The sequence below is a fragment of the Chaetodon auriga genome, chromosome 13 (assembly GCF_051107435.1).
Source record: "Chaetodon auriga isolate fChaAug3 chromosome 13, fChaAug3.hap1, whole genome shotgun sequence".
In the NCBI taxonomy this organism is placed as follows: domain Eukaryota; kingdom Metazoa; phylum Chordata; class Actinopteri; order Chaetodontiformes; family Chaetodontidae; genus Chaetodon; species Chaetodon auriga.
The window spans coordinates 893,125-910,624 of NC_135086.1; the positions used below are offsets into that span (position 1 = coordinate 893,125).

The window sequence follows — 17,500 nt, forward strand, 5'->3', positions numbered from 1 at the left end:
TGCGACCTCTGAGGGGCTGCTGAACCACAGGTTGAGAACCGCTGCTGTGTCCTGTAACTGCAGTCTGAAGCAGACAGTAAATGAAACTCTGAGTACACTTTTTATGTACTTGTACTTTAGTATTTTCATTTTATTCCTCTTCAGTCAGAGTATTTATCGCTCCACAGATTAACTATCAGTCACTTTGTATATTCAGAGTTTACAGAGATCAACGCGTCACATGGAGCAGAGTTACAGATGAAAGTACTCGTGTATAAAGTATTTATCTTCACCAGCAGCACAGTACTGCATATTACAGGCTGATGGTCAAATCATGAAATGTATGCTCATAGAACAGCAGGGATACTTTCTCTGGATAATCAAACTTAAAAGTTTTTTTCTCCTGTTTGTACTGCTACTGTACTGAAGTGAAGGATCTGAGTACTTCATCCACAGCTGATGGCTACATCAGCCTGATATTTAACAATTTCTGTCATGAGGACACGTGTTTGTCCCAGAAGGAAGACGAGTCCCCACAATGTGACTGTGTGAGCAGATTTATGTCCTCACAACATGACCAACACACACACACGTCAGCAGCATGTCATTTTGAGATGTGATGTCCAAAATCTGACGACAGCAACATGATATGAGGCTGAAAGAAGCAGCAAACCTCTGCAGAGGAGACCAGTCAGGATCTGGATGAGTGAGGCTTCTGGCTCTGACTGCAGACTGAACAGGTGAGACACACCTGCAGACACTTCACTGATGATGACTGAGTCAGAGCAAACGTTGAACCTCAAATCAAAGTTAAATATTTTTATATATAAACGCAAATCATTTAACTTTTGTTTTGACATCAGTAACATTTTGATTTTCTCTGATGATCAGCTGAAAATCGATCAATAGGAACTTTTATCAGGTAATCAATTATCCAATTAGCTGTTTGAGCTTTGTAAGAAGTGAAAGGACCGATACTGAACGTGTAGTACAGAACGTCTCAGCGCAGTAACACAGAGGTACTGCTGAGTACTTTGAGGAGTATTATAGAAGTATCAGGTGTCTGTCTTCAGAAACTGAAGCTAACTCATTGCTTATTTGAATAAAATGCTAATCAGAGATTGATCGAGCAAGGACCTCATCTCCCAGCATGCCTTGTGGTTCCCCCTCCCGCTTGCCGTACGAAACGGTGTGTGACGGTTTGTTCTGTGCTTTAACCGGATACTTTGACTCTTCAGTGTGTTTCATGATGTGACTTTTCCTCCTGAGAACAGCGGACGTATCCTGAAGGTAAGAGCGGACTGTTATCTGACAGAAAGTGCGGGAAAAACGACATTTTCTGTCCGAAGTCAGCTTACGTTAGCATGCTAACATGGAAGCTAGTCGCCGTGTTTCTGTATCTATGGCAACGGGCTCTTCGCCCGAGACAAGAGGACAGTCACAGGAGACACAATGATCTAAAGAGACCAGAGACAAGAGGACAACAGACACAGAGGACACTTTACTGCACGCAGTACTTCTACTTTCAGTACTTGAAATACATTTCCTGATCAGACTTTCATACTTTTACTTACTAACATTTTCACTGCAGGACTTTTACTTGTAGTATTACAGTATTTTTACAGTGAGGTATTAGTACTTGTACTTCAGTAAAGAATGTGAACAATTCCTCCACTGCTGGCAGAAAGTATCAAAGCATATTTACTCGAGTGCAATATTAAAGTATGCTATAGTGGTACTTGTACTTTACTTGAGTAATTTAATTTTTTGCTACTGTATACTTTAACTCTACGTCTCAGAGGCAAATGTATTTTTACTGCAGTACATGTATTAGCCAGCTGTACTTCCCTCACATTTCGGTACAGAAGCTGCGTGCCGTCTCTCTTGCAGGTAAACCAGGTGTGATGAACAGCTACGAGGTCATCCGTCAGATCGGTGAGGGTGCGTTTGGGAAAGCCTTCCTGGTGCGGCACAGCGGGGCGGGTGGAGATGGGCGGTGTGTGGTCAAACAGGTCGACCTCAGAAAGGTACGACAGCAGCATGCAAGCACTTTGTCACCAACAGGTGTTTGTTGTTTTCCTCACCTGCAGGTCACTGACATGTTTCACAGAGCAGGTGTACACAGAGCAGGTGTACATAGAGCAGGTGTACACAGAGCATTCGTCTCTCTTCCCCTCCTGCTAACGTCTTCTTCAGTGAGTGTCAGAGGTGGACAGAGTCTGAGACTGTGTGTCCAGTATTGATGCTGAGCTAAGATTGATCCCTGAAAATGACCACATGTTAACATCAGTTTAAAAAATAACATGGACACACATCAGATCAACCAAACATCTGGACACACTCATCAGAGGCTTCATCAAGTCCACCAGCTGTTGTCCAGCTGTGGTACCTTCAGGTTCACCTTAAAGTTCAGTAAAGTGTTGACTCTGAGGTGCGTTCACTGCTCAGATGTCGGCGAGGGAAAAGGAGGCGTCGAAGAAAGAAGCAAAGCTGCTGTCCAAGATGAAACACCCGAACATCGTCGCCTTCATCACTTCGTTTCAAGGTGAGTGCAGCTCCACCCAGACCATGTGACCCCGAGCTCCACTGTGTGTGTGCTGTCACTGTGTGTGTGTGTACTGTCACTGTGTGTGTGTGTACTGTCACTGTGTGTGTGTACAGAGAGCGGCAGCCTGTACATAGTGATGGAGTACTGTGATGGAGGAGATCTGATGAAGAAGATCAACCTGCAGAGAGGAGTCCCCTTCACTGAGGAGCAGGTACACACACACACACACACACACACACACACACACACACACACACACACACACACTTCCTCCCCCTGTCCTGAGGAGGTCATGTGGTCTTGATGAGTGCATGTTCTCCAGGTCCTGGACTGGTTTGTTCAGGTCTGTCTGGGCCTCAAACACATCCACGACAGGAAGATCCTCCACAGAGACATCAAAGCTCAGGTACCTGACCCACGACGCTGCTGCACACACTCTCCTCATCACTTCATCACCTCATTCACTTCATCACCTCATCACTTCATCACCTCATTCACTTCATCACCTCATCACTTCATCACCTCATCACTTCATCACCTCATTCACTTCATCACCTCATCACTTCATCACCTCATCACTTCATTCCCTTCATTCACTTCATTCACTTCATCACTTCATCACTGAGCCTCGCAGCCCACGGACTGTTCACTCCCACCTGAGGTTGGACGTCCTCACCTGTGTGATGTCATCATCAGACAGGTGAGCTCAGCTTGCTCTGAACAAAGAGCAAAAGAGAGTGACTGACCAGAGACATGACTGTGTGTCATCAGGCCTATCTGTTACACACACATGCACACGTGCGCACACACACACACACACACACACACACACGCCCAGTCACTGCTCTCGTCCCTCTCGTCTAGAATATCTTCCTCACTGACGGAGGGATGAAAGCAAAGCTGGGGGACTTTGGCATCGCAAGAATGTTGAATAAGTAAGTCAGTGTCATCTTCACACGCACACACACACACACACACACACACACACACACACACAGGGCCCAGCTGTTGTCGCTGAGTGCTCTGACACACATGGAAGACGTCCAGACGAGTCATTATCATTCCAGTAAACAGTCAGCCTGTCAGGCCGAGCTGAGGGACGCAGGCTGTGTCCTGCTGTTTAAGATGTGAGGACAAGCAGCCGAGGAGAGGAACTAAGGACACAAACATTAGAAAAGAATGCTGCTGCCACACACACTCACCACAGCACCAAATGTGGATTCATCCGCCGCTGAAAATAGTCCCAACAGACGCTCTGTGTCCTCCTGTTTGTCTGGTAGAAGCTGCAGTGAGCAGCTGTTTGAGGAAACTCAAGCCTTTAAACATGGAGGTGTGTGTCTGGAGGTGTGTGTCTGGAGGTGTGTGTCTGGAGCTGTGTGTGTCTGGAGGTGTGTGTCTGGAGCTGTGTGTGTCTGGAGCTGTGTTTGGAGGTGTGTGTCTGGAGGTGTGTGTCTGGAGCTGTGTGTGTCTGGAGCTGTGTTTGGAGGTGTGTGTCTGGAGGTGTGTGTCTGGAGGTGTGTGTCTGGAGCTGTGTGTGTCTGGAGGTGTGTTTGGAGCTGTGTGTCTGGAGCTGTGTGTGTCTGGAGGTGTGTTTGGAGCTGTGTGTCTGGAGCTGTGTGTGTCTGGAGCTGTGTTTGGAGCTGTGTGTCTGGAGCTGTGTGTGTCTGGAGGTGTGTGTTTAAAGCTGTGTGTCTGGAGCGGACTAACACTCAGCTGGTTTCGGTCTTTTCATGGACTTACTGACTGAATCGAAGGTGGGACATGTCCAGCCTTCCTCTTCACGGCTGCAGCACACACTGATGATGTCTGTTCAGCTTTGTCTCAGCTGTTTGTGTTTGTCCTCTCCAACACGACACAAAGCACATCAGTGGTTTTCCCTGTTCGGGTGGAAGATCTCGACTGGTCAGGTAGCAGCTTGGCTAATGAGCTAACGTGCTAACGTAGCCTGGTTCAGCTCGGCTCGGTGCAGATCAGCAGCCTGAACCCGTCAGCCTGTGTCTGATGCAGCTCAGTGATGTCTCACTGTCTCGTGTTTGCATAGACAGAGGACTTTGGATTTTGTCCCCGGTCATTTGCGTTGGACGTGTTTTAGGAAGAGACTTATTGTCCAGTGTGAAGAACACGAGGTCACATGACTGACGTGAACGCTCCAGTCCACCACGAAACACAAACGTCTTTAAAGTGTGTGTGAGGCTTCACTGACGCACCTGTTGACCCCTGACCTCTGAGTGTGTGTGTCTGCAGCACCATGGAGCTGGCCAGGACCTGTGTGGGGACACCGTACTACCTGTCCCCAGAGATCTGTGAGGGACGACCCTACAACAACAAGACGTACGTATGTCCTCAGCCTGGACCAGCCAACAGGACGTAGAGAGGTTCAGTGAGCTCCAGCTGCATCCTCTGCTCCAGCCTCGGTTCTGTTTTTACTTCAGGAAAAGAAAAGTGGAAGTTGACTGTAAGCGTTCCAGCAGCGGCGAGCACACGGTTTCAACACGTGACGCTAAGCCAAGCTCGGCCGACCTGATGTGGCTTGTTGTTTTGGCTAAGCTGTGATTGGACAGTGACTGCTCGGGGGAGGGGTTTAGAAGTGTCTCAGGTTGAGATGAGCCCTGTGTGCAGAGAGCAGCTTCCTCTTTTATTTTTATGGTGGTGATAAGAGCGATCATCACGAACCATCGTCTGCTGCCCTGAAGCACGTCAGCAACATGTACAGACACAGACAGCAGGACGCTGCAGACGCCTCGCACCTACTGAGGTCAAAGAGGTCAAAGGTCCTCTCTCCAACACTGACCTGACCCTGAGCCTAATTCTAAACCTCACCCTAAAACCAAGTCTAAGCTCTCAGACAGCGCTGTGAGGACGACAAGACGATGTCTTCAGGTCTTCTTTCTCAAGGTCTGAAGTGTTAGTCTGACCTCACAAAAATGCAACAAGAGCGCGCGCACACACACATGCACACACACGCACGCATGTGCGCGCGCACGCACACACACACAATGTCGGCACTAGAACAAACAGTTTTCTTGCGAGTGGTAAGAAGTGAAAGTGAAAGGGTTCGGTGGTTTGCTCCACAGCAGAGACTTAAAGAAATGACAGCAGTGGTGTGGTCCATCGCTGTCCTGAGGACAGCAGACAGTGTGGACAGACGTGATGTGAAGCTCTGATCACGCAGCCTCGTGTTCCTCTGCACTGCACGCTGGAGTCCCAGTAAACTGGGGCTCCAGCCCAGGGGAAAGTCTGGGATCATGTTGGGATAATGTGCTCCAGCTCTCCTGTTTCAACAAGAAATATATCAGTTACACAAGACTTAAGGCTGCGTCACAGTGACCTCACAGATTCAGAACACGCCCTGACTGTGGAGCGTCAGACATCCACACGAGCCGGGACGACGTTTGAGGGCAATATAACGAAACCAGGAAGTTTGTTTATGAGGGTGGAACGTTTTCAGAGTCGACTGTATTTAAAACACCTTTTCACAAGGCAAGTGCATGTGTGTGTGTGTGTGTGTGTGTGTGTGTGTGTGTGTGTGTGTGTGTGTGTGTGTGTGTGTGTGTCTGCAGGGATATCTGGTCTCTGGGCTGCGTCCTGTATGAACTCTGCACCCTGAGGCATCCAGTAAGCTGCACCACACCCAGCACATCAGCAGCTGCCTCACACACAGCTGAGACCTCCAAGGCTCTGCTAACACCAAGCTAATGCTAACACTGAGCTAATGCTAGCACTGAGCTAATGCTACACTGAGCACATGGTAATACTGAGCTGAAGCTAACACTGTTGGAAAGCTAAAACTGAGCTGACGCTAACAATAAGCTAATGCTAACAATAGCTAATGCTAACACTCAGCTGAAGCTAACAGTATGAGAGCGAGGACAACGTTTCACATTTTTGCACTGAAAAATAAAAACCTGATAAACTGTGTGTGTGTGTGTGCGCGCACGCGCATGTGTGCAGTTTGAGGGCAGCAGTCTGCAGCAGCTGGTCAGTAAAATCTGCAGGGGGCGCTACAGTCCAGTACCCAGCCGCTACTCGTACGACCTTCGCCTGCTGGTCAGCCAACTGTTCAAGGTCAGACGCTCTGAAGAGTTTTCACTTCACTCACTCTGTCTGTTTTCTGTCTGTTTTCTGTTTTCTGTCTGTTTTCTGTGTGTTTTCTGTTTTCTGTCTGTTTTCTGTTTTCTGTCTGTTTTCTGTTTTCTGTCTGTTTTCTGTGTGTTTTCTGTTTTCTGTCTGTTTTCTGTTTGTTTTCTGTCTGTTTTCTGTCTGTTTTCTGTCTGTTTTCTGTTTTCTGTCTGTTTTCTGTCTGTTTTCTGTCTGTTTTCTGTTTTCTGTCTGTTTTCTGTCTGTTTTCTGTTTTCTGTCTGTTTTCTGTGTGTTTTCTGTCTGCTTTCTGTCTGTTCTGTTTTCTGTCTGTTTTCTGTCTGTTTTCTGTCTGTTTTCTGTCTGTTTTCTGTTTTCTGTCTGTTTTCTGTCTGCTTTCTGTTTTCTGTCTGTTTTCTGTTTTCTGTCTGTTTTCTGTCTGTTTTCTGTCTGCTTTCTGTCTGTTTTCTGTCTGTTTTCTGTCTGTTTTCTGTTTTCTGTCTGTTTTCTGTCTGTTTTCTGTTTTCTGTCTATTTTCTGTTTTCTGTCTGTTTTCTGCTTTCTGTCTGTTTTCTGTCTGTTTTCTGTCTGCTTTCTGTCTGTTTTCTGTTTTCTGTCTGTTTTCTGTCTGTTTTCTGTTTTCTGTCTGTTTTCTGTCTGTTTTCTGTTTTCTGTCTGTTTTCTGTCTATTTTCTGTTTTCTGTCTATTTTCTGTTTTCTGTCTGTTTTCTGTTTTCTGTCTGTTTTCTGTGTGTTTTCTGTGTGTTTTCTGTCTGCTTTCTGTCTGTTCTGTTTTCTGTTTTCTGTCTGCTTTCTGTCTGCTTTCTGTTTTCTGTCTATTTTCTGTTTTCTGTCTGTTTTCTGTTTTCTGTCTATTTTCTGTTTTCTGCTTTCTGTCTGTTTTCTGTCTGTTTTCTGTCTGTTTTCTGTTTTCTGTCTATTTTCTGTTTTCTGCTTTCTGTCTGTTTTCTGTCTGTTTTCTGTCTGTTTTCTGTTTTCTGTCTGTTTTCTGTCTGTTTTCTGTTTTCTGTCTGTTTTCTGTGTGTTTTCTGTTTTCTGTCTGTTTTCTGTCTGTTTTCTGTCTGTTTTCTGTTTTCTGTCTGTTTTCTGTCTGTTTTCTGTCTGTTTTCTGTTTTCTGTCTGTTTTCTGTCTGTTTGGTGTGAACATAAGCGCAGAAGCAGCAGGTAAGTACAAATTCAAGGTACTTCCATTTTCTAATGTTGTACTTCTACTCCACTAACTGCTCTGGACATGTGGTACTTTTACTCCCTACATTCATCTGACAGCTTACTGGTTACTTTTACTCTGCTGGTGATTTCAGGTCAACCCGCGGGACCGTCCCTCAGTCAGCTCTGTCCTCAGGCGTCCCGTCCTGGAGACGCACATCAGCAGACACCTGGACCCACAGGTGAGGAGCCTGATTGGTTCACTGATCAACTCCATTAAACAGGCAGTTCATGAAACAGGATTCGGAATAAATGTGGTCGTTCTCTGAGCGTGCACGATGTTCTCCCACAATGCAATGCTCAGAGGAAGTAGAGCAGCTGCTCACAGCTGGAAAACGTGGATGTGGTGAAACAGCTGCAGAAGGATTTTAGAGACAAAAAGAAGAAGTCAACCTAAAGACAGACGCTCAAAGAGTCCACCCCGTCTTCTCCTCTGGGTGTTCAGGACAAAGACAGCATCCACATGAAACCGTCAACAGCCGCAGAAGACGCTCAGTTAAAGATGGCCGCTCTTATAGAAGACCGTAACCCTCTCAGTCTGTTTCCTCCTCAACCGTCAGAAGCTGCAGAAGACACTTAAAGATGGCCGCTTCTAATATTGTTCCCTCTCACGTCTGTAAATGTTGGAAACTGTATGCTGCAGTCCAACCCACTGAAACCACAGCCTCAAAGATCTGTGTGTGTGTGTGTGTGTGTGTGTGTGTGTGTGTGTGTGTGTGTGTGTGTGTGTGTGTGTGTCTGTGTGTGTGTGTGTGTGTGTCTGTGTGTGTGTGCAGGTGATGCAGGAAGAGTTCAGCCACACGGTGCTGCGTCGAAGCAGAGCAGGTGACACACAAACACGTTCACTGTAACTCAGGTATCAAGCAGCAGCTGTGACACAGACTGGAGCTCCAGTGGTTTCAGTGGGCTGATGTGGACTCTGGCGCCACCCAGTGGTTGTTTCCTGTTGTCGCTGTTGGCTCTGCTCCGGCCGCCGTCCCTGAGCGGGCAGAGCAGAGTGAACAGGAAGCAGCTCTGGGTGCAGTCAGACGCTCAGGAAGGAGGCCGCACTCTGACGTACTGACCCGACGCTCTGCTGTCACTCAGAGGAGGCGCGGAGGAGCAGACCTGCAGGGAGAGGGGGGGCCGCCGTGGAGAGGCCGGCTGCTAGACCAGACCTGAGGGTCCGCCCCCCGCCCCCCCACACGGTAATCATGATGAGAGAGACAGTGCAAGGCACACGGCAGTAGTACCACATACAGTACACACTGTACACACTGTACACACAGTACATACAGTACACACTGTACACACTGTACACACTGTACACACAGTACACACAGTATACACAGTACACGTGTGTGTGTGTGTGTGTGTGTGTGTGTGTGTGTTTGTGTGTGTGTGTGTGTGCTGTCAGATGAGGATATTACACACACTGCAGGTTCATACTCCTTCTGTACTTGTGTTGTGTACTGATACTCCATTTGTTCCTGGTGGCAGCGTCTTCATCTCAGAGCAGCAGCAGAGCAGAGGAGCCACAGGTGAGTTCAGCCGTACAGGTAACCTCTTCATCAGTGATGCTGCAGCGTGATGACGATGAGGAGCTCCACCTCTGGACTTCTGTTACTGGTGCAGGTTTCATGGACAGCAGCCAGTCCACCATTACCAGCACTACCACGCCCAGCTGGACGCCTTCCAGAGGAACAGGGAGGGCGTCCTCCCTCCTCCTCCTCCTCCTCCTCCTCCTCCTCCTCCTCCTCCTCAGGAGCAGTGTGAAGACCAGCCTGTGGAGCCGTACCAGCTGTCAGTGACCGCACACTTAAAGCTGCATCTGACTTTATGTTCATCATGGATTCATCTGTCAATTATTGTCTCCATTTCCTGTTTGTCTCTGCTCGTCTCTGTTTGTCTCTGCTCGTCTCTGTTTGTCTCTGCTCGTCTCTGTTTGTCTTTGTCTCTGCTCGTCTCTGTTTGTCTTTGTCTCTGCTCGTCTCTATTTGTCTCTGCTCGTCTCTGTTTGTCTCTGCTCGTGTCTCAGAGTGGCTGCAGCTCGAGATGAATACCTGCAGAGGAGACATGAGGCCAACCAGAACAGGCTGAGAGCTGAGAGACAGCTGGTGGGACTTTCGCATCTGTTCAGGTCACATACAGTAACTCTACACAGGAAGTACTTCATTCATGAAGAGTGACTGCAGTAACCGCAGTACTCCACATTAAGGAAGAGTAGACATGAAGACACTGTTCAGGAGGTTTGGTCACATGACTCAGACCAGGAAACAGATCAGAGTTACAGAGGCCAAGTTAGGGCAAAGTAACTAAGTACATTTACTCAAGTACTGCACTTAAGCACAACTTTAAGGTACTTGTAATGTATTTCCACTTTACTTTCTACTTGTACTCCACATTCAGAGGCAAGTGTTGTACTTTTTACTTTACTGGATTTAGCTGACAGACTTTGTTTACAGATGGAGGTTATGACAGAGTGAGATCAGCAGATGGATGAGGATGATCGTTATCGATGAAGACAAACTTTATTGATCCGCTGGTAAAAGTACAAACAGTCCAGTACAAACATCAGACTACGTTTTCAGCTGCAGCGTCAGTCTGATGAACACATGAATCCCATAATATACACGACTGTGACATCCTGAGTCCTTTTGAGGTAAAGTCTGAGTGCAGGACAGAGTTTTTCTACTACTACTTTTACTAAAGTAACACATATAAGTACTTCACCCAGCACTGCACATTACAGAGGTGACGATGAATCAGTGGCATTAAAGAAGGACTACAGCTAGTCGGAGGTCATTTCCCAGCATGCCGTTCTTTGACCCCCCCCTCTGACCATCAGGGTCTGCGTCCGTGTACCGCCGAGTGCGACAGGAAGCCCGGCGACCAGAAACAGGAAGTGAGACAACCTGAACACCGGCATGCACCTCAGGACCGGAGGCAGGACGGACAGCAGGTGGGACACACAGGAGACAACCACTGCAAAGTAACTGAGTACTTTTACTCAGGAGACAACCACTGCAAAGTAACTGAGTACTTTTACTGCAGTACAAGTAATAATTTACACAGGACATTTTCCTGCATTGAGTACTTTTTACTTGAATACTTCCCTGATTATACCGACGTACTTTTACTTCAGTAACATTTTCAGGGCAGAGTGTGTACTTACTTGTAGTATTTCTGCCATGTGGTATTAGTACTTTTACTTGAGTGAAGGATTTGAGACAGAGACGAGCAGACACTGAAGTACAACGTAGAAGTACTTTGGTTTTTGTGTGTGTGTGTGTGTGTGTGTGTGCAGGAGTACCTGCATCAGCTGGATGTCATCAGGCAGCAGTATCATGAGGACGTGAGGCAGATGAGGCTGAGAGCTGAAGCTGAGGAATCAGTGAGTCTGTCCTCTGACGGCCGGCAGAGACAGCAGATCATAATCAATAAGACAGCTGAGCATAATCAATAAGACAGCTGAGCATAATCAATAAGACAGCAGATCATAATCAATAAGACAGCTGAGCATAATCAATAAGACAGCAGATCATAATCAATAAGACAGCAGATCATAATCAATAAGACAGCAGATCATAATCAATAAGACAGCTGAGCATCATCAATAAGACAGCTGAGCATCATCAATGGTTCCATTGTGTCGTGTGTCAGGATCAGCCACAGCACAAACAGCGAACCTTTGTGGTGGAGAAACCCAGAGAGCCGGAACCTTGTGCAGACAGCGAGGAGCAGCAGGGAGCCTCACCTGCACAGGTAAACACTGACGAGGGATCAGCCCAGTCTGACCAATCTGTGTTCAGCAGACGCGCTGCTCGACGTGTCAGTCAGCCCTGAGAAGAACTGACGAGACGAGCGTCACACTCCTGTCTGTCCTTCTGCTGCAGGACGTGGAAGCAGCTCTGATGCAGATCAGAGAGGACAGAAGACACAAAGACAAGGTGAGACTGGATCGGCTAAACCGGACCCAAGACCTGGACCTGCCCTAAAGTCTGAGAGCGCAGCAGCCCTGGAGGGTTTGATGCAGCGTCCAGACAGAAACACTGGAGTCGGTGTCTGTGTCTCATTATTACCACAGAGGCTGTTCAGAGAGCGTCAAAGGACAGAAGACGGCGTCTAAGGGGGCTCAGAGGTTTAGAGCAGAGACGCAGATCCAAGAGAGGACGGAGAGGACAGGGGGACGGTTCAGTGTTTAAGATTTGTTTGTCTTTTCTGCAGAAAGGAATCATGTTTGAGATCCGGTTAGACAACGCAGAGAAGGAGGAAGAGGAGAGAAGAGAGGAAGAGGAGCAGAAGGACGAGGTAAGTGACAGCTGTCTGTCCCTTTCTTCTTCTTCTCTTTCTTTCTCTCATTCTGTCCCCGGCTCCCCAAACAGGAAGGGGACCCACTGAACCAGACTCTGAGCTTCCAGGAGGGAGACGAGATGAAGCTCAGGGATTGGTTGGAGGTGAGAAGGGGGTGGAGCCAGAGGACTCCTCAGACTCTGTTGGATGCACTCGCCAACATGGACGTCAACTCTGTTTACAGCAGCATGGTGGAGGGTAAAGGTGAAGCACAGCTCACCGTTCTGGTTCTCAGTTATCTGTTATTAGTGAATGTCAGATGGTTAGCTTAGCTTAGCCGGTTAGCTTAGCATAGCAGCACAAATGAAATGTTGGTTTGGTTGTGAACTCAACCAAAGATTGTTTATGAAGTGAAAGATGCTCCACTCCGTGTGTTTCTGTAGTCCCACCAAATCCGACAGTGAGACCTCTTCTCTGTGGAGGATCAGTTTCACTTTCACTGATATCATATCAATAATTTAAATGATCAGCTTTGTAGTTTGGAATCTGGAGCTTCAGTGTTTGGATCAAGTATCATCCATCATTAGCTGTAACCTTTGACCTCCAGCAGGCAGCGCTGTGGTCTCACACAGAGCTTTAGAGTCACTCCTGAGACACAGCTGACTGTGACTGTGCAGTGACACCTGTACGTGTTGTGCCCCCCCCCCTCAGGTCGCAGGCAGTGGGTGGACGGCCCCCCCAACACCCTGCTGAGCGCTCTGGCTCGGGCTGAGCTCTCCTCATCGAGTCTGGACTCAGCCACTGCAGGTCAGACGCCGCTCACAGCCCATTGGTCAGCAGATAAGATGAACAACAGGTGTTCACTAGAACGACACTGATACTCTGAGCTGTCTCTGCTGTAGAGCTGGAGACGGACCGAGCGGAGGAGGAGGAGGAGCAGGAGGAGGATGAAGAGCCCAGGTCAGACGATGAAGACACGTGAGTCAAACTGCTGTCAGTTCAATGACATCTGCTGAAATGAGTACATCAGGACACTGCAGCCAGCTCACCTGTCAGCTCGCCTGTCTCACCTGTCAGCTCACCTGTCAACTCGCCTGTCTCACCTGTCTCACCTGTCAGCTTGCCAATCTCACCTGTCAACTCGCCTGTCTCACCTGTCAGCTCGCCTGTCTCACCTGTCAGCTCGCCTGTCAGCTCGCCTGTCTCACCTGTCAGCTCGCCTGTCTCACCTGTCAGCTCGCCTGTCTCACCTGTCAGCTCACCTGTTCACTTTATGAACGAGTCGGTTTTTCGTTCTGTGTTTGGAAACAGCGCAGCAGCTCTGATGTCAGAGCCTTCTGAATGACGTCGCTCTCATTTCCTGCTTCAGGAACTTCGAGGAGTCGGAGGATGAGCTGAGGGAGGCGGTGGCGGACTCCATGAAGAACCTGTTTGTCCTGGAGGACGGGAGCTCGGTTGAGGTGGAGGGGGGGGCAGCAGGGGATGATGGGATGGTGGACGGTGAGGACAGAGGAGCAGACTCTCAACAGATCCAGCCGGACGTCGAGGAGTCAGACGGCGCCGACTGTGGTCGTTTCCTGTGAAGGTGTGGGTTGGCGTGAGTGTCCGGACAAGAACTCGGCTCTGAAAACGCAGCGTCAGACGTCCTGAGAGAAACACAGGAGGGTCACTCTGACAGTGAGAGCGTCGCGGATGAAGCACAGACGCTCAAATCCTGCTGGGACTATTTTCAGCGGCGAATGAATCCACGTGTGCTGCAGTGAGTGTTTGTGTGTGTGTGAGTCACAGTAAACTACAGTGTGTGTGTTCATGATGAAGGAACAACAGAGGAAGAGGACCAATCAGCTGTGAGACGCTGACCTGCTGTTTTAATCAGATTTATTGGCGAGAGGAAACAATTTGTTTTGGTTTCTGCGTCCTCACTTTGACCGGCAGCGGCCATGTTTGTCTGAACTCAACAGAAAATGACGCACAGTCAATGTTAGACTGCATTTATTGTTTCAGGTGGACTTTCAGTTTGTCAGTGAAACGAACTCTGAACATCATGTCAACGCGTGAAACAGGAAAAGTGCTTCTTTAAAATAAAGAGTCTGTCCCTCGTCACCGTTTTCTCACGGCTGGATCACAAACGGGAACGCAGGAAGTGAAACAACATTTAAATAAGAGCGATGGCCGTCAGCTGCGCCGCCTCGTGGTCTCAGTGAAAACATCTTCAGCTAACTCTGACAAACATCTGGCGGCTGTCAGCGGCGTCACACGTCAGTCTGGAACGTAACTTTATTTAAACACCTCGGAGGAAAAATGACGAGTCATCATCAGTTTCATTTCTGTGAGCTGAGCGCAGCATGTGTTAGCTTAGCACAAAGACTGCAAGCAGGGGGAAACTGCTAGCCTAGCATAATTAGCTGTCTTATTTACATGTTGGGTCTCATGAACACAAACAGAAAACGAGGCTGACATGTTAGCCATTAGCCTGCTAGCTAAAAATGTAAATAAAACACAAAGAGGTGGAAGACGTTTTTTTTGTTCGTAGGCTAGCAGGTTCTCCTGCTGTTAGCCTTTGTGCTAAGCTAAGCTCTGTATGCTCTCTTTAACAAACAAGCTGCTTATGTCCACGTCAGTCCACCTTTGGTCCGGGAAGCTTCTGGACCTCGATGAGCACCATGTGACCGTACTAACGAGCTGCTCAGAGGAAACGTGCCGTGGCCTCGTCTCCATCAGACGCATGCAGAGTCTGGAAATGTCTCTTATGATTGGTTTTGCTTGTTTGTCTCAGTGTCCACCGGGACCTCCTTTTTAAATGTCCACTTGTCTGTCTGTCATTTGACATGAGTGAGGCATCGTGTCCCTTTACTCGCCGTGCTGGAAGCTGAACTTTGATTTTTATTTTAAAGGTAGACATGACCCTCAGGGCTTCGCCTCGTGTATCTGTGCAGCACTAATAAAATCCAGGACAGACAAAGTCCTGGTCCCTGGTGGACACCGGGCCTCGTCTGCCCATCCTCATCGCTCCAGTTTACTCATCAGAGGCTCCGTGGCAGCGAGGAAGTTTTCCTCAAACTCCTGGTCGGAGAATCGCTCCACGGAGCGCCGGCCATTACGTCGGATCTCCAGTCTGGCCGACGGAGACAGCGACAGGATGGTTTCCATGGCAGCGGCGTAGCTGTCCTCGGTGTCGGCCAGGAAGCCCGTCTGTCCTCCTTCGTACGGCACCACGATGTCCAGCTTTGGACCTCCGGACTTGTGAGCCAGAACGATGGTACCTGCAGCCATACACTCCACCACACCTGCAGAGAGAAGGACAATGTCCAGAGCAGGTCACCTGAGACGAGCACTGACAGCTGCTAGCATGAGATGCTAACAGCTGCCAGTGCTGTTAATATAAAAACATTAGCGTGCTAACAGCCGAGGCTGTCGTTAACGGACTTCTGTGTTTGTATTTCTGCTGAGTGATTCTACAGCTGCTTCCAGGTGTGACTCGTTCAGATAGACAGTCGAATGATGTAACGTTAGCGTCGCCACGAAACTCAGCTGAGTCACTCCGAAGGTCATTATTCACTTCCTGTTTCTAATCGTTTCTTCTGTCGGACGTCGACGTTCTTTCTGCTCGAATCTATTTGTTGTTTTTCTTCTTGTGACTTGAATGATTCTCTGAGCGTTAACACCTGGATGTACCTGCAGGATATATGACATCACAACTCATGGAGCCAATCAGGGCTCAGTATGAACATGACAGTGTTTTTATATTTAGACATGGCGTCTGTGTGTCTGTATGTGTGTGTTTGTGTTTGTGTCTGTGTGTCTGTGTGTTTGTGTGTGTGTGTGTTTGTGTCTGTGTATGTGTGTCTGTGTGTTTGTGTGTGTGTGTGCGTGCGTGTCTGTGTGTGTCTGTGTGTGTGTGCGTGTGTTTGTGTCTGTGTGTGTGCGTGTGTTTGTGTCTGTGCGTGTGTTTGTGTCTGTGCGTGTGTATGTGTGTGCGCGTGTGTTTGTGTCTGTGTGTGTCTGTGTGTGTGTGCGTGTGTTTGTGTCTGTGTGTGTGTGTGTGTTTGTCTGTGTGTGTGTGTGTGCGTGTGTTTGTGTCTGTGCGTGTGTTTGTGTCTGTGCGTGTGTGCGTGTGCGTGTGTATGTGTGTGTGTGTGTGTGTGTGTGTGTGTGTGTGTGTCCTCACCTATGCCAAAGTGCTCGTTCCACATGGTGTGCAGACCGATGGTGGCGTCCACCAGCTCCCTCTTCAGCTCCTCAAAGGACACGTTGAGTTTGAAGTGGACGCGGTCGGACACGTCCAGCTCCTGGCAGAGCCCCCGCAGCATCAGCACCCTCTCCTCGTCCTCCTGGTTCCTGCACCCGCCGATCAGCACCAACCGTAGTGACTCCCGCCCCCCGGGCCCCTCCCGCTTCCTGTCCAGGAGCCTGCGAAACGCCCTGATCTGCAGCCGGTGGTCCTTCTCCGGCCGGAACTGACCCACCGACACGATGGAGTGGCACTTCCTGTCCCCTCCCGCTCCTCCGTCCTCTCCCTCTCTGCTCCCCAGCTCCCGGCCGAGCTCCTCCCAGCCATCCTCCGCCTCATCCTCGTCGTCCTCCTCCAGCGGGACGTCCAGGAAGGCCCTGACGTCGCAGGGCGGGTAGACCACGCAGGTGCGGCTCGGGGAGCGCCACAGAGCCAGGATGTGTCCGAGCGTCCAGGTGGAGTTGACCATGATGACGTCGCTGCAGGAGCCGGCCAGGCCGTACAGCAGAGCGAAGCAGCAGTAATACACCACCTTGACGGCGCTCAGCAGGGGGTTTCTGGAGATGAAGTCCGCGTTGTTGAACCTGGAACCAGGAAGGGTTTTATTTTCTGTACGTCTGAACTAAACCGATCAGTTTCACACATTTCATCAGACGGCGCTGTGATTGGAAAAGCAGTCAGCTGACTCAGCTCGTTAGCACGTTAACGAGCCACATTCAACGATGTGACACTCAGAAAAGATGGAAGATGAGATCTCTGTGTGTGTGTGTGTGTGTGTGTGCTGTACCTGGGGTTCCTCTCTCGGACCACAGACAGCATGTCGGTGCTGACGGTGGGATAGTGAACGTAGCTCGCCACCTTACAGCCGGCCAGGTAGCGGAAGATGGGCAAAGTGAAGGCGTAGCCCATCGAGTCCACGTACAGGTCAGGAACGAAGGCTGACAGCGCCTCCCAGCCTGCGCGCACACACACACACACACACACACACACACTGCATCAGCCTTTCTGCTCTGCTGTGTTTCGTGTTTCCAGAAGCATCAACAGCAGCAGAGATTAAATTCAAACCACTGAAGAAGAGACGACACTCAACGCGTCTCAGAGCGCCGCCTCACCGAGGAACATGGAGCCGGCGCTCTGGCCCAGCAGGGTGAAGTGAGGGTAAGAAC

At 49.1% G+C, this 17,500-nt stretch overlaps 2 protein-coding genes across 3 annotated transcripts in view; one reads left to right on the plus strand and one right to left on the minus strand.

Annotated features, from left to right (window-relative positions):
- The first annotated feature begins 1,142 nt into the window (after positions 1-1,142).
- nek5 (NIMA related kinase 5) lies at positions 1,143-13,753 on the plus strand. Its single transcript, XM_076747538.1, is given in 25 exon segments — positions 1,143-1,269; positions 1,870-2,006; positions 2,428-2,524; positions 2,641-2,738; positions 2,850-2,933; positions 3,392-3,462; positions 4,772-4,858; positions 6,088-6,142; positions 6,479-6,592; positions 7,927-8,013; positions 8,608-8,656; positions 8,918-9,018; positions 9,311-9,351; positions 9,446-9,613; positions 9,849-9,927; positions 10,659-10,772; positions 11,118-11,204; positions 11,474-11,575; positions 11,707-11,760; positions 12,038-12,121; positions 12,196-12,367; positions 12,815-12,910; positions 13,006-13,081; positions 13,473-13,661; positions 13,663-13,753. Coding segments are annotated over 24 exon segments (2,319 nt in total). The 5' UTR covers positions 1,143-1,269; positions 1,870-1,883.
- Positions 13,754-14,078: 325 nt separating this feature from the next.
- The window catches only part of LOC143330138 (GDP-Man:Man(3)GlcNAc(2)-PP-Dol alpha-1,2-mannosyltransferase-like), a 6,599-nt gene continuing 3,177 nt past the window's right edge, over positions 14,079-17,500 (minus strand). For both annotated transcript variants that reach the window (XM_076746374.1, XM_076746373.1), the window contains exons 3-6: positions 17,447-17,500; positions 17,122-17,290; positions 16,272-16,918; positions 14,079-15,390 (exon numbers count right to left, since the gene is read on the minus strand). The exon at positions 17,447-17,500 is cut by the window's right edge and continues 149 nt beyond it. In XM_076746374.1, the coding sequence (XP_076602489.1) occupies positions 15,107-15,390; positions 16,272-16,918; positions 17,122-17,290; positions 17,447-17,500 (1,154 nt within the window). In that variant the 3' untranslated portion in view covers positions 14,079-15,106. The remainder of the gene's footprint in view (positions 15,391-16,271; positions 16,919-17,121; positions 17,291-17,446) is intronic.